The following is a 13,539-nucleotide window of genomic DNA, read 5'->3' as shown; positions in this document are numbered from 1 at the left end:
GTCTGAGAAGATAATTGAATGCATTATAACTTAAATTTCCAGTGTGTCAATTATTCTATATTGGGTCAAATAGATCAGTTTTACTACTCTTCTAAATGTCCCTGATGATCAATACATGACAATTATATTTTAGATTTATCCTGTTGTGCACAGTACAATACATGGTTCGTACCATGATTTTTTAAAAAATGCAGCTTTATAATATTTGCATTAATGATAGCAATGCAATTACCTTAAACATCAAGATGTCATCACCTTAAGTCTCACCACGAATCAAATTGAAATTTTAAAGTTGAACATGTAAAAATACTTCAAATGCCAACTTTGAAAAAAAAACTAGATTAAAGATAATATGATCCAAATGTTTGAAAGCAGGAGATATGGTAAGGTGTAGGTTCAAACATTACTTCAATGCTTTTCACGCAAGCTTAGTTAATACCTCGTCTGGATTCAATTTTTCCAGTGTTCTCATTGTTCTCACCTGATCCCCATAGTCCAAAAGCTCCAACTTGTTCAAAAGCCTGGCCTTCAATAAGACCTATTTTCCATCACTTCTACCCTCACTAAACAACAACAACCTATATTGATTTCATGCCCCCAACACATCTTCAATTACCACTATAGCTTTGTACCCACAAACCCTATTTTCTGCCATCTTCCCCAATGCCTTTACACAACGCTGATTTTACAGTGCAGAAAGAGACCATTCAGTCTAACAGGTCTATTTTGACTATCATGTTCCCCATAAGCCTCCTCCCACTTTTTTAAAATCGGACTTTATCAGCATGTTCCTTTATTCTTTCTCCTCTTCATCATGTACTTTTCTAGCTTTTCCCTAACTGCAGGTATGTCAGTCACCTCAACTACTCGTTAGTTCTAACATTCTAACCACTCACTGGATAAAGAAGTTTTTCTCAATTTGTGACTGCATTTGTTGTAGATATGGCCCTAGTTCTGGACTCCCTTCAAATGAAAACATTTTTCCTACTTTTGTTATGATCCCAGTTAATGTTATTGCTGGATGAGAAGGTCCCAGAATAGCCATGAGCTTTCAAACTGTCACACAATCCTTCAGGGATCCAGCCACTATTGGTTCACAGGCTATAGGTAGAGATCGCCAACGTTATGACTACTTCAGATCTCTGGCTTCTCACCAGCCAACTCCACCAGACCTGTACTTTTCAGCTCTGTCCTTAACTTCAATAAACATGATCCTGTTCAAGTTTCACCATTCCTTTAACTTGAGTTTCATGGGGTCTTCTCCTTTCATTCCCTGATTTCTAGAACTACCAGTCCTGTAATTTATCTGGGACTTGCTTTCTTGCTCATTGCTCCATTCTTCTGCTTCTGGCAGAGCTGAGAGAGCTGTTCTACCTCTAGCTTCCTGGATCTTTCTGCTATTGGTTCAGTGAAACTAAAAACAAGATATTTTCCCTAAAGGTGGGCCTTGGTTGCTAAGCAACAGCTTGTCCTTTCTCCAAGTTCTTTACTTTGTATGCCATAAACTCTCTAAGCACAATAGAGACACAGTATGAAATGAAACCAAAATCCCCATACATGCAAAGATCTTTGTTTAACATGAGTATAACTGAAGTTTCAACACTTTCTTACACTAAACTAAACTCACTTAAATCTGTAACTTATTTTTAATATCTACCAATACAAATATATAGTTTACTTAAAACATCACCTTCCTGACACTACCTTATCAAACCCTTCATAAAACTAAAGGCCTCAATCAGGTCTCCTCCACCTTTTCTTGTAACGTTCTCATGTCTGCATGGGTTACCTACCTCAGTACAAAGATGTGCAGGTTAGATGGATTGGTCGTGCTAAATTGCCCCTTAGTGTTCAAAAATGTGTAGGTTAGGAGGATTAGCGGGGTAAATATATGGGGTTACGGAGAAAGAGCTTGGGTGGGATGCTCTGTCGGAGAGTCGGTACAGACTCAATGGGCCGAATGGCCACCTTCTGCACTACAGGGATTCTATAATGTTTATAAATTTATAAGTTAACCAGTTTTAATAGGCTTCAGGTACTACATGAATCTATGTCAAAATTTGTTGTTGCTGTCACATTGCCATTTTTGAAGGCAAGAGAATCCTGAATGGAGAAAGGGTAAACCCCATAGCTTTAGAAATTTGAAGATTTTCTGTTTATTCTTCTGTGAAGACCACCAAAAAATAGCATAGCATAAAAGCCAGTGGAGCTTTAAGGCTGTGGGCATTTAAAAATTAATATTGAAAACAGTATAAAACAGGACAGAATACCTACCATTAGGAGAGACTTAACATCTGTAATTCCCGATCATCTCATTCCACAGCCTTTAGTCCTATGCTCCTATGGCTTTGGCCTTTTCAACAGCTTTCCACCTTTACTCCACTATTAGTTGCAGATGTGTTAGTGAGATAATCGCTGCTCTGAAACTTCGCCCCTTAACCCTTCTGTCTTTTAAATTCTTTTTCCAATAACCATTCGAAAAGCAATCTTTTCAACCAAGTTCTTGATTATCTCTAATTTAGCACTAAAAATAATCCTTTGCATATTTAAAAGTGGTAACCTGATACAGTTTTATTAATAAAGCTGATAATGAGTTTATCATAAAAAATAAGCCCTATTAATCAGTGTCTAGTCCATGACCTGCAGGTAACCAATACCAAATAATAGAAAATGATTTTTAAAAAATCTATATATAGCTATTTACTGGTTTCATCTGTGTGTGGTAGACAGTTTATTAGCTAGTTAAATATTTATTCATTAAAAGCTATTAAAGGGGTCCTATTCGCGCCCTGGCACCTGAAAGTACAATTTTAAAAATATTCTTAAAGTCATGCAACTGGTCCAATTAGCATAAAGTCACCTTGGCGATTCACTTTTTTTGGCGGGGTGGGGGGCAGGGAGGGGGAAAAAGTGGATAGAGCTGGCTCTTGATGTGATTCTTTTTTTTTAACATTAGTGCTAAAGGTTGTGGAAATTCGATTTACACTGGACGTAATTTGGGTGTGAAATTTCTGGATCTTTGATGCTTGGTTTGCCCAATTTAGAGAGCAAACTCTGCCGTAAAGGTCAGTGCAACCTAGCTGAAACTCTACTCCAACAGGTCTAACAAGCCTAAAATTAAAGCAAAATCCTGTGGATGCTGGAGATCTGAAATAAAGACAAAGTACTGAAAAAACTCAGCCACTCTGGCAGCATCTATGGAGAGAGAAACAGAGTTAGCAGTTCTAGCCCAGTACGATGACTCTTCAGAACTACTGCCAGACCGGCTACACTTTTCCAGCACTTGCGGTTTTTATATTTAACAAGCCTCCCCAGCAATATTCCTATAAAGAATTTAGAGAATTTCTGCTCAAGAGGAATTAGGGATGGGCAATAAATGCTGGCTTTGCCAGTCACTGTCACATCTCAAACACACATCTTTACAGTACTCAATGTAAAAATCCCTAAATGAAGGAATCAAAAATCCTACAATCTGTAAAATTTAGTTCTTTGTGTGTTATATTGTGCTGAAAATCTTCAATAATGCCTGCCAGAATGGCAATATTCACCTCAAAATTGCACATTTTCCCAAACCTGGTTTCATTTCAAAATGTTGGCCACCCTCCGTTGATATCCGTTTTTAAAGAAAGTTACTAAATAACTGACCATAAATCATGAATCGATAATCCAATCTCAGGGTTTAAAGCATTTTATGAAGCGCAATGGGAACAGTTTCTCTCCAGCTACTCTATCTACATCCCTCATGATTTTGAGCGCATCAAAAGTCCTCTCAAACTTTACTCTAAAACAACCAGGGCTTCTCCATTGACCCACATAACTGAAGTACCTCATCTCTTGAGCTATTCCCCCCTCTAAATTGTTTCTGCACCCTCGCCAATCCCTTCACATCTTTCCTCAAGTGCAGTACCCAGAATCGGACAAAATACTCAAGTTGAGGCCAAACTGGTGTTTTCTTAAGGCTCATCACAGCTTCCTTCCTTTGTACCTTTTGTCTCTTTATAAACCCAGGACTCCAATAACGATGTTAGTGCAGCCAGCAATGTTGGAAATTTGCAGCCTTCTTCCTCGAGAGAATTAGAATGGTGTTTTATAAAATGACAAAGGTTCATCAATGAAATTTTTGCTAAAACAAATCTGGACTCATCCTCCTCATATATGCATTTTGACGATTAATATTGTTCTTCTGCTTAACTAAGTACTGAGCTTAAATTATTTTTTGCTGCAGCTTTACTTAATTACTGAGTCTTCAAAGGCCAGGATCCCATTGCCAGCAAGACTGTACCCAACATTTTAGCTCAGGACCTGGTGCCCTTCCCTGTCCACTATGCGTAGAGGTATAGTAAGAGTGGATCCACTGCAGCCCCTAACCCAATGCTGCAGTCAGTTACACAGCTCTTCCATCACATCTTGTGCAAACCACATCTGTGCATCCGCTTGCTGGCACTTACTCACATCCTATTCAACGTTAAAAGTCCTCACCACACCCAGTTACATAGAGAAACAAAGCAGTTTTTTTCAATGTTTCAAAGAACAAAGAAAATTACAGCACAGGAACAGGCCCTTCGGCCCGCCAAGCCTGCACCGATCATGCTGCCCGATTGAACTAAAAACCCCTGCTCTTCCGGGGACCATACCCCTCTATTCCTATCCTATTCATGTATTTGTCAAGACTCCCCTTAAAAGTCACCATCATAAATTCCTTCAGAGTTCTAAAATTTAATCTCCTATTAGATCAATAGCTCTGCAAGTTTTGCAGTTTTAAGATTTACTGAAGCATATTAATTAGACACAGACAAAGTAGGTCTGATAATTACAAGCCTCAGTGGCCTGTGTATAAACACAGGAGAAAAGTAACTGGCTGACTTTGGTATGTGAGCAATTTGAAACTTAAAGGGGGAAAAATAAAATATAAAAACAGGATAGACTAATTTTCTTACACTTGCTAAGACACCAATTTTATGGATTTACCACTTTTTTAGGGCAATCTGTTTAGTTATACCAGAAATGAATAGAAAACTGGAGAACTAATGGATTGAAGTGATAAGAGGTACTAATCAAGTTCATTTCTTAATCAAGATTTGTATGTAAAATAAATGAATTGCAGGATGGTAGTTCTAAGAAGAATTGTTGAGATAAAAATGATTTAACTTGCACGACAGGTAACTTGTTCCATTCAATAAATTTTTGTCCTGTTGCTCTGTTTTCCCTCCATCCAAATGCTTGTTTTCTTTATCCTACTTCACTCTCTGGATATTTTATTTTCACTTTCTACTTTGCTGCACCTTTTACAGCATGGCTGACTTTCCTTTCATTTTATAAATCCTTGCCTTTTCCATGCTGAATTCTGCCAAAATTTCTAGTACTACTTCCTCATCAACAGTTATCCTCTAATTGTTATATCTCCTCCTTTTGTAACCTCTGTGGCCAACCACAAACTTCTGCAAAAAACAAAGGTTTTCATCAATTCTAATCAGCTACTTCATTTCTTTAACAACTTTCCCTTTTTATGTGTACAATAAATTCCATTAATACTTATTTACCTGACAGTCACTTGTCATAACCTCTATTGATCTTTTTCACCTCTTTTTTTGTTGTGTGATGAGCTCGAGCTTCAGGGTTTGGACTCAGCAACACCAAAAGGAGTGGCACTATAATTCCAACTCAGGATGGTGAGAGACTTGGGGGGGAAATTTGGAGGTGGTGCTTTCCCTGTGCATCTGCAGATCTAGTCCTTATAGATAGTAGAGCTGCTGCAGTACATCTTGCAGAAGAAATTGACTAAAATGTACAGAGGAAGAAGCACTTCAGTTACGTGGAGAGACTGGAGAAGTTGAGGTTGTTCACCTTAACCATCTCTGCTCTCAGAGGAGATTTAAAGATGTGACTCAGGTGATTTTTGTTCAAACCGCAGCAAGTTGTTGCAACCTTGATTGCATCTCCTGAAAGATGGATGATGATTCAATAATAACATTCAGAAGAGAATGGAATAAATGATTGAAGGGAAAAATGTTTACAGGGCTACTGGGAAATGGGACTAACTGAGTAGTTCTTCCAAGAACGGAACTGACATGTTGGGCCAAATGGTCTCCTTCACCTATGATTCCTCTTCCATCTCTTGTTTAGCAGTCTATAATATTCTCCCAAGAGCAACAGATCCCTTCTGATTCTTTAAGTCTACCTATATTCAGTTTTGTACCACATGTATGTAATCCGTACATTCTGCTGCTGTAATGAAATCTCATGAGAAACGCTGTCACTCCTCCACCCCTTTACAATGCCTCCAAGCATTATATAATCAAGAATGGCCTAAACTGTCTATTTATGATATTATAACCCCTAATTACAAGTTTAATTTAATCTATCTCATTCATAATACTTTTAATTAAGTACAACTCAAATTTACCTGCATGACAATCTTATTTATTTTAATCCCTTCTGTAACTTTTCTACAATCTTCCCGTACCTTCTACTTTCTCCTTCTTTCTCCCCTCTGCCACATTAGTTTATAGTTATTGCCAAAGCACTAGTTATTCTCGTGGAAATGACATTGATCAGAGCTTTGGTCAGCAGAAACCTATAGAGACCTTTCCTGATACAGAGTGGGTCCCATTGTATAAGAAATCAGAGCTCTTTCATTCCGACACCATCTCTCCAACCACATATGTAATTGCATCACCATTACCAAACTGTCTCGCCTGTTAACTATAGCAGTACTCCTGTCATTACTGTCCTTGCTCTTTCATCACTGCATGTTTTGGTACAATCCCAATTCTATTTCCAGAATTACAACTTCTGTTGCTTCCCATCACTCTTTTAAACAAGATAACCTGGCAGGCAATCTATTGTTTGGAAATCTTAGTGGTACCATTGTAACAGGGATTCCACACTAATTATCCACTTGATAATTCAACACTCTTGAGGAAATCTCTGTACTGCCTTTGTGGATGTTCGCTCACTTTTTTCTTTGCTAACCACTGTAATGAGACCAGGTCAAAAAAGATTTACTAACTTCCACAAGGAAGAAGTGAGTTCATCAAGGGGAGGGTTGGAGGTGGAAGAGAAAGGCCTCTATTTGAAAAAAAAGCAACAACCCATCCCTGATAAGGGGTCTTAAATGGGTGCATATATTATTTCTGAGGAGTGGACAGCCCCTTCCTCAGATAACCGGCAGGCACTGGGTTTTCTGGCAGAATGGAGCAAGCAGGCACTTAAGATGAGGCCATGTCAATGAGATTCCAATCCTACATAATACAGAATGAGCAGTTCTGGGTAGCCTTGAGTGGAAACATCGCCAGCCTAATTGTTAGGGTCACAACTCAAGCTTTATAAAGGTCCATACAATCTTAACTTACACAACTGGTTGAGCAGCACTGTAGGAACCAGCCAATGTATAACTAATCACAGCGGCTGTTAATTAATTAAAATATTACTAGCTCCAATCAACCAAGAGGTATTGCACTAAGTAAGTCAGTAAATTCTTAACAGCAAACAGAAATCAAATAAATTAAAGGCACTGTGCAGCACAAATTGCAGTACCGTGCCCTAATCTCATCTGGCGAAACTAAACTCCACATTCACTGTTCTTTCGCACTTGTAATCATATCCTGAAAAGTTTTTGGATGTATTTCTTTCTATACACAGTCGTATACAATTTTAGACCATTCAAGCCATTTTGATAAAGCAGTTAGCATTGGTCAACATTTTTAAGTTACACCCGGAAAATATTAAAGTAATTGTGACTCTTTGTACAGTGACAGCTCCCTATTAAAGCTGATTGAGTACCAATGTGGTTATGTGACAGAATTTCCTGCACACCCGGTGTTTGTGCTGGTATCACATTCTTACTTTCAACCCCTTTACTCACTGCAACTACACAGCGTTATATGCCAGTAAAAAAGTTGATCTGTCCCTTGTCATAACAATGCCTATTAAGGAAGTGTCTAACAAATTGCGGAATGCAACCTGTTGATTCTCAGACAGGCTTTTAGTCCTCCACCTCTGTTCAGGAAATAAGAATTACATTAGAGGATATTGAACTTAAGCCAGTTCTGCTTAACAATGGTTCTTGTCCAAGTCCCAATCAAATAAATTGGGATTGAAAAGTTTTACCTCCAAAAATATTTTTTTTTTTTACTCGTCTGTTCTCTTATTACATTTTAAATGTTGAAATTTCAACAATGTTTTGGATTTCAACAATTATCCAATCTAGTAAATTAGGTTTGAAAATGAATTCACTTCCAGTACAGTTTAACCAAGCTAGCATGGTCAAAAACTGTATCAATATACTACTTTTTTGGAAGTGGAGATGCCGGTTTTGGACTGGGGTAGGCACAGTAAGAAGTCTCACGGAAGTTTAACCTGGTTAAAATCCAACAGGTTTATTTGGCATCACGAGCTTGCGGAGCACTGCTCCTTCATCATCTGAAAGCTCGATTCCAAATAAACCTGTTGGACTTTAACCGGGTGTTGAGAAAGAGAATTGGACATTGGGAGGTCACGTATCACATATACTGGTAATTCTGTGGAAGTAGTGTTGCAAAACGATAACTCATGCAACCTTCTTGAAATCTACAATCTGGCCCAGAGAATAGTGCTGTCAAGTGGATACAATAAATTTATTAAACTTGTTGAGAATTGATGGTAAGAGTCTGCCTCGAAAGAGGGGATTAAGTATGTAGAAATACAATGAAAAGGTTAAGTGCCCAAACCACTATAGAGAGCATATTTTGATGATAAGAATCAATATTCCAAACTGCACATAATATTCAACTCAACTCAAAAGGCAACGGCTGCATATCATTGCCAAAGGAAGGTGATTTGCAAAACATTTTGGAATTTTAAGAAGTGTTTCATTAGTGTAAGAGATTATTTGTTTGACTGCTCACCTCACCAAATGCTCCTCTGCCAATGACTTTCAACATTTCAAAGTCATCTCGGTGTAGTCTCAGTTCCTTTACAGTGGAGGTGAACGGTTTCGCTGTAAAGTTCAAAAATGTTGGAATTAGGGAGGTTATATACATTTGAACATTTGTTTTAAATTATGACTTTCACTGGAACGTTAGAAAATTAGGCCAAAAATTTGCACAATTCCAAGTATTATTCTCTGCAAAAACAAAGCACTTTAGATATTTTAAATAATCAGACCGCCACATTTCAAGATTATGAAATTAGCTGTAGCTCATCTTAAAGGGAAAAAAATGCAAGACAATGGGAAAAAGGTAGGAGACAGGGAGTAGCTAAAATGATCGTTGTAGAAAGCCAGCAGCGGCTTGACAGGCTGAATGGCCATCTGTAAGGATTTTACAATTCTACTTTATTGCCCAGGTTTTCATGCTCGAGGCAGGAATTATGAGTCAGCCTATTTCCTGAAGTTGTGATCCTGCCGCCTGCCCAGCAGGACCCATTCACGCTGTTTTCATGTGGGGTGATGGAGACAGGCTGGAGTCAGGGCCACCGCCTTTGCAGGCAGACAAAAAAAGTTGATCTGTCCACAGACACTGGAGATCAAGACGTAGAATCTGTCTCAGACTTTGAAATGTTGAAATAATGAAATGCAAAGGGAAAGAAATCCCTTGTGGGAGTAATCTATAGGTTCCCTAATAGTGGTTCCATAGTAGGATACAGTATAAACCAGGATATACTGCGGGCTTGTAAGAAAGGTACAACAATAATCATGGGTGATTTTAACATCCATATAGACTGGATTAATCAAATTGGCAAGGGTAGTCTCGAGGAAGAGTTCATAGAATGAATTAGAGAATGTTTCTTGGAACAATATGTTGTCAAACCAACCAGGGAGCAGGCTATTTTGGATTTAATATTTGTGAAACGAGGTGGGATCAATTAATGATCTTGTACTAAAGGATCCTTGGGGGAAGAATGATCATTGCATGCTTGAATTTCATATTCAGCGAGTCCCACACTAGTGTTCTGATGTTAAGCCAAGCTAATTACATAGGCATGAGGACAGACTTGGCCCTAATGGACTGGGCAAAAAGGCTAAAAGGTGGGACTGTTGATGAGCAGTGGCAGTTGTTTGAGAAGATATTCAATTCCTCCCAACTAAAAGACATTCCAGAGAAGAAGAAAGACTGTAAGAAGAGAAAATAACATCCATGGCTAAGCAAGAAAGTTAAAGGCAACATAAAGACAAAAATTAAGGCATACCATATTGCAAAGGTCAGTGGCAAGCTGGAGGATTGAGAAACTTTTAAAGAGCAGTAGAGGGTCACTAAAGACCAACAAAAGGTTACAGAGGGGAAGGTCCAAAATGCCCATACTCACAATGGAGTAGCCAAAAGTATGCATACTGCGTGCAGGCTTGCTACTAATACCTTATCTTGGGACCATAATAATCCCACATGACAGAATGGTTGCATTTGGGTCCCATCCAATTTTTAAATCCTTCCTACCTTCATTCCAACACAGACATCCAACACAGACAGAAGCATGAAAATCCAGCCCTATGCTTCTATAACTAGTAGCATGAATGTTAAAATTCCGCAAATGCTTTCACGGCTTTAAAAGGCAGTATTTATGAATGGACCAATGTTCAACAGATATTACCAAACAATTATGACAAACTTAAACAAATTAAATTTTTTAAAATTCCAAACCCAATTTTATATACTTATCAAAAAAACACTGATCATAGATGAACATTCTTTTCAATGAAAATGTTTAGACATAAATCAATGGAATGTGTTTTTGAAGCTATAATTGCTCATTTGTGTTTGCGCATGTACCTTGTTGAAAGTGAGGGAAAAATGGCAAGAGGTGAAAGAGAGGACAGCATGGTGACAGAGTGGTTAGCATGGCTGCCTCACAGTGCCAGGAACCCGGGTTCAATTCCAGCCTCGGGTGACCGTCTGTGTGGAGTTTGCACGTTCCCCCCGTGTGGGTTTCCTCCAGGTGCTCCAGTTTCCTCCCACTCTCCAAAGATGCGCAAGTTAGGTTGATTGGCCATGGTAAATTGCCCCTTAGGGATTAGCAGGGTAAATACGTCTGGTTATGGGGATAGAGCCTAAGTTGGACTGTTGTCAGTGCAGGCTCGCTGGGCCTCCTTCTGCACTGTAAGGATTCTATGATTCTATGAGGAAAAGTTCAGAGGAAGAGTCTGTACTGTGGCAGTCTCACAAACTCCACCGCAAATAGTTCCAGAGAGTCGTTCGGAGGAGTTGCGCTTATTCAGTTTGCTATTTACTAAAAATGATTTTAGTCATTCAATTTGCATCATGCAAATTATTAAGGAACTGTGTGCTTCAAGTATATAAAAGGTAAAGTCGCCATAATCCCAGATGACCAAAGGCTGCTCTGCCCTTTGAGGGGGAAAAGCTGACTGGTGGTGATTTAACCTGAGTGCCACCAGACCTCAGGCGAGGGGCAAGGTTGAGAAGTGGACCTTCGTGAATAACCTCAGCCGGTACAGGAATTGAACCCACGCTGTTCTGCGTCACTAATCAGCAGTCCAGCCTACTGAGTTAAACTGAACCTGCTTCAAGTATACACACGAGTACACAGACAGCATAATTAAAAACGCATTTGCATCATGCCACTCAACCTTGGGATGTACAATTAAGTATTTTTGAGGTGTGATCACTGTTTTAGTATAGGAAATGCAGCAGCCAATGTGTCACAGGAAGATCCCACAAACAATATGATAATGATCAGATAAGCTGCTTTTAGTGCAATTGGTAGAAAAATATTGGCCAGAATACCTGCTCTCTTCGAAACAGTGTCATGGCATCCTTTACATCCACCTAGGAGAGCAGATGGAGCCTTAGTTTATCATAATTTAGCAACAGAAAATCTGTACAAATGCTATTTGAAAGTTCATACCTTTTAAAAATGTGAACAGGCATGGCAAACTACATGGTGCAAAAGAAAACACTAATATGTAAACTAGATATTTTAATTGGGCATTCTATTTGTATGTTATGACTAAATGTGCTTAGAGTTTTGCAATACAAGTAAAAGTAGATGTCACTGTATCAATGAACCAGAACAGATATAGCAAGCTGTTGTACTAAGACCACAACATAAAGGTCAATTGCACAACTTCCAATTAATGTATTAGCTGTTAACATTGTGCAATATTAGCTGAGGTGGCAAAGCAGATACAGAACTATCTATGCAATGGTGGCAATGCATATCATTAAAATGCTGCAGCAACTCAACCATAAAACAATACTTCATTCTAAAATGCCACACCTGTTCTACTTTATGCCAGAAAGCTGAATAACTAAACAAACCAACATTCTGCCTCCAGAGGTTCTGAGGCCAACCATAAAAATTGGTTTTCACTAGTGACTCAAAGCAGAGCTTTCTTTCCCTGTGACAATACCAATACAAGTCAATAATAATTGTATTTTCTGGCCACAGGAAGGTGTAATGATGCAAGTCTTGTTATTACTTAGCCCAAAGCCTGAATGTTGTCCAGGTATTGCAGCATGCACACCCAGACTGCTTCAATATCTGAGGAGTTATGAATGGCACTGAACACTGTAATCAGCAGCGATCAGCACCACTTCTAACCTTATGATGGAGGGAAGGACATTGGTGAAGCAACTGGAGATAACTAGGCCTAAGGCACTATCACAAGGAATTCCTCAAAGTCTTGGAGTTGAGATGATCGGCTTCCAACAAGCGTAACAATCTTCCTTTGTGCTAGGTATGTCACCGACCCATGCAGAGTTTTCCTCCTCAATTCACATAGACTTGAATTTTGCTAGGACTCTTTAATATTACATTGTCAAGTGTTACCTTGATGTCAAGGGCATTCACTCTCACTTCACCTCTGGAATTTAGATCCTATGTCCATGTTTGGACAAGAACTTTACGCTGAGGTCTGGTGCTGAATGGCCCTGGTGGAACCCAAACTGAGCATCGCTGAACAGGTTGTTACTGACTAAGGGCCATTTGATAGCACTGTTGACAACATCTTTCATCACTCTATTGATGACAGAGTAAACGTCACAACAATTGGTAATGGTTGGTTTGGATTTGTCCTGCTTTTTGTGGACTGGCCATACCCAGGTCAATTTTCTACATTGCTGGATAGATGCCTGTGCTGTAACATTATAAGACAGCAAAGAGTATAACTAGTTTCGAAGCACGTGTCTTCAAAACTACAGCTGGAATGTTGTCAGTACCCACTGCTATATCTAGTCTCCTTCAGCTGTTTCTTGATATCACAGGAAGTGACCAAAGATATGATGGTGGAGCTCTCAGGAGGTAGAGGTGCACCATGCACTCAGTACTTCTGGCTGAAAATGTCTGCAAAAGCTTCAGCCTTTTTGCATTGATGTGCTGGGCTCCCCCAACATTGTGGAAAGATCAAATCACATTCTCACAGTTCACCTTATAGAAAAACTGAAGTTGAACCAAAACAATATCTAGTGCAGATCCAAACATCGAGGAACACAAATTTCATCTATTTTATTGGTGGCATGCTTTTGTGGCCTTAGTTTGATTTTCATTGGCCAGTCGCTTAAATGGTTCCACAAAATTGGCTTTCCTTTTGTGACCCTAAACCTGTGA

General features: G+C 39.0%; 1 protein-coding gene across 2 annotated transcripts in view; it reads right to left on the bottom strand.

The window, feature by feature from the left end:
* Window positions 1-13,539, bottom strand: part of cdc42bpb (CDC42 binding protein kinase beta (DMPK-like)) — a 181,123-nt gene that overhangs the window by 90,903 nt on the left and 76,681 nt on the right. For both annotated transcript variants that reach the window (XM_078234073.1, XM_078234074.1), the window contains exon 2: window positions 8,886-8,977. In XM_078234073.1, coding sequence (XP_078090199.1) covers window positions 8,886-8,977 — 92 coding nt within the window. The remainder of the gene's footprint in view (window positions 1-8,885; window positions 8,978-13,539) is intronic.

This window comes from Mustelus asterias, chromosome 18, assembly GCF_964213995.1.
Source record: "Mustelus asterias chromosome 18, sMusAst1.hap1.1, whole genome shotgun sequence".
In the NCBI taxonomy this organism is placed as follows: Eukaryota; Metazoa; Chordata; class Chondrichthyes; order Carcharhiniformes; family Triakidae; genus Mustelus; species Mustelus asterias.
Note: the sequence above shows the minus strand (reverse complement) of the source record. Positions and strands in the feature narration are given on the sequence as shown.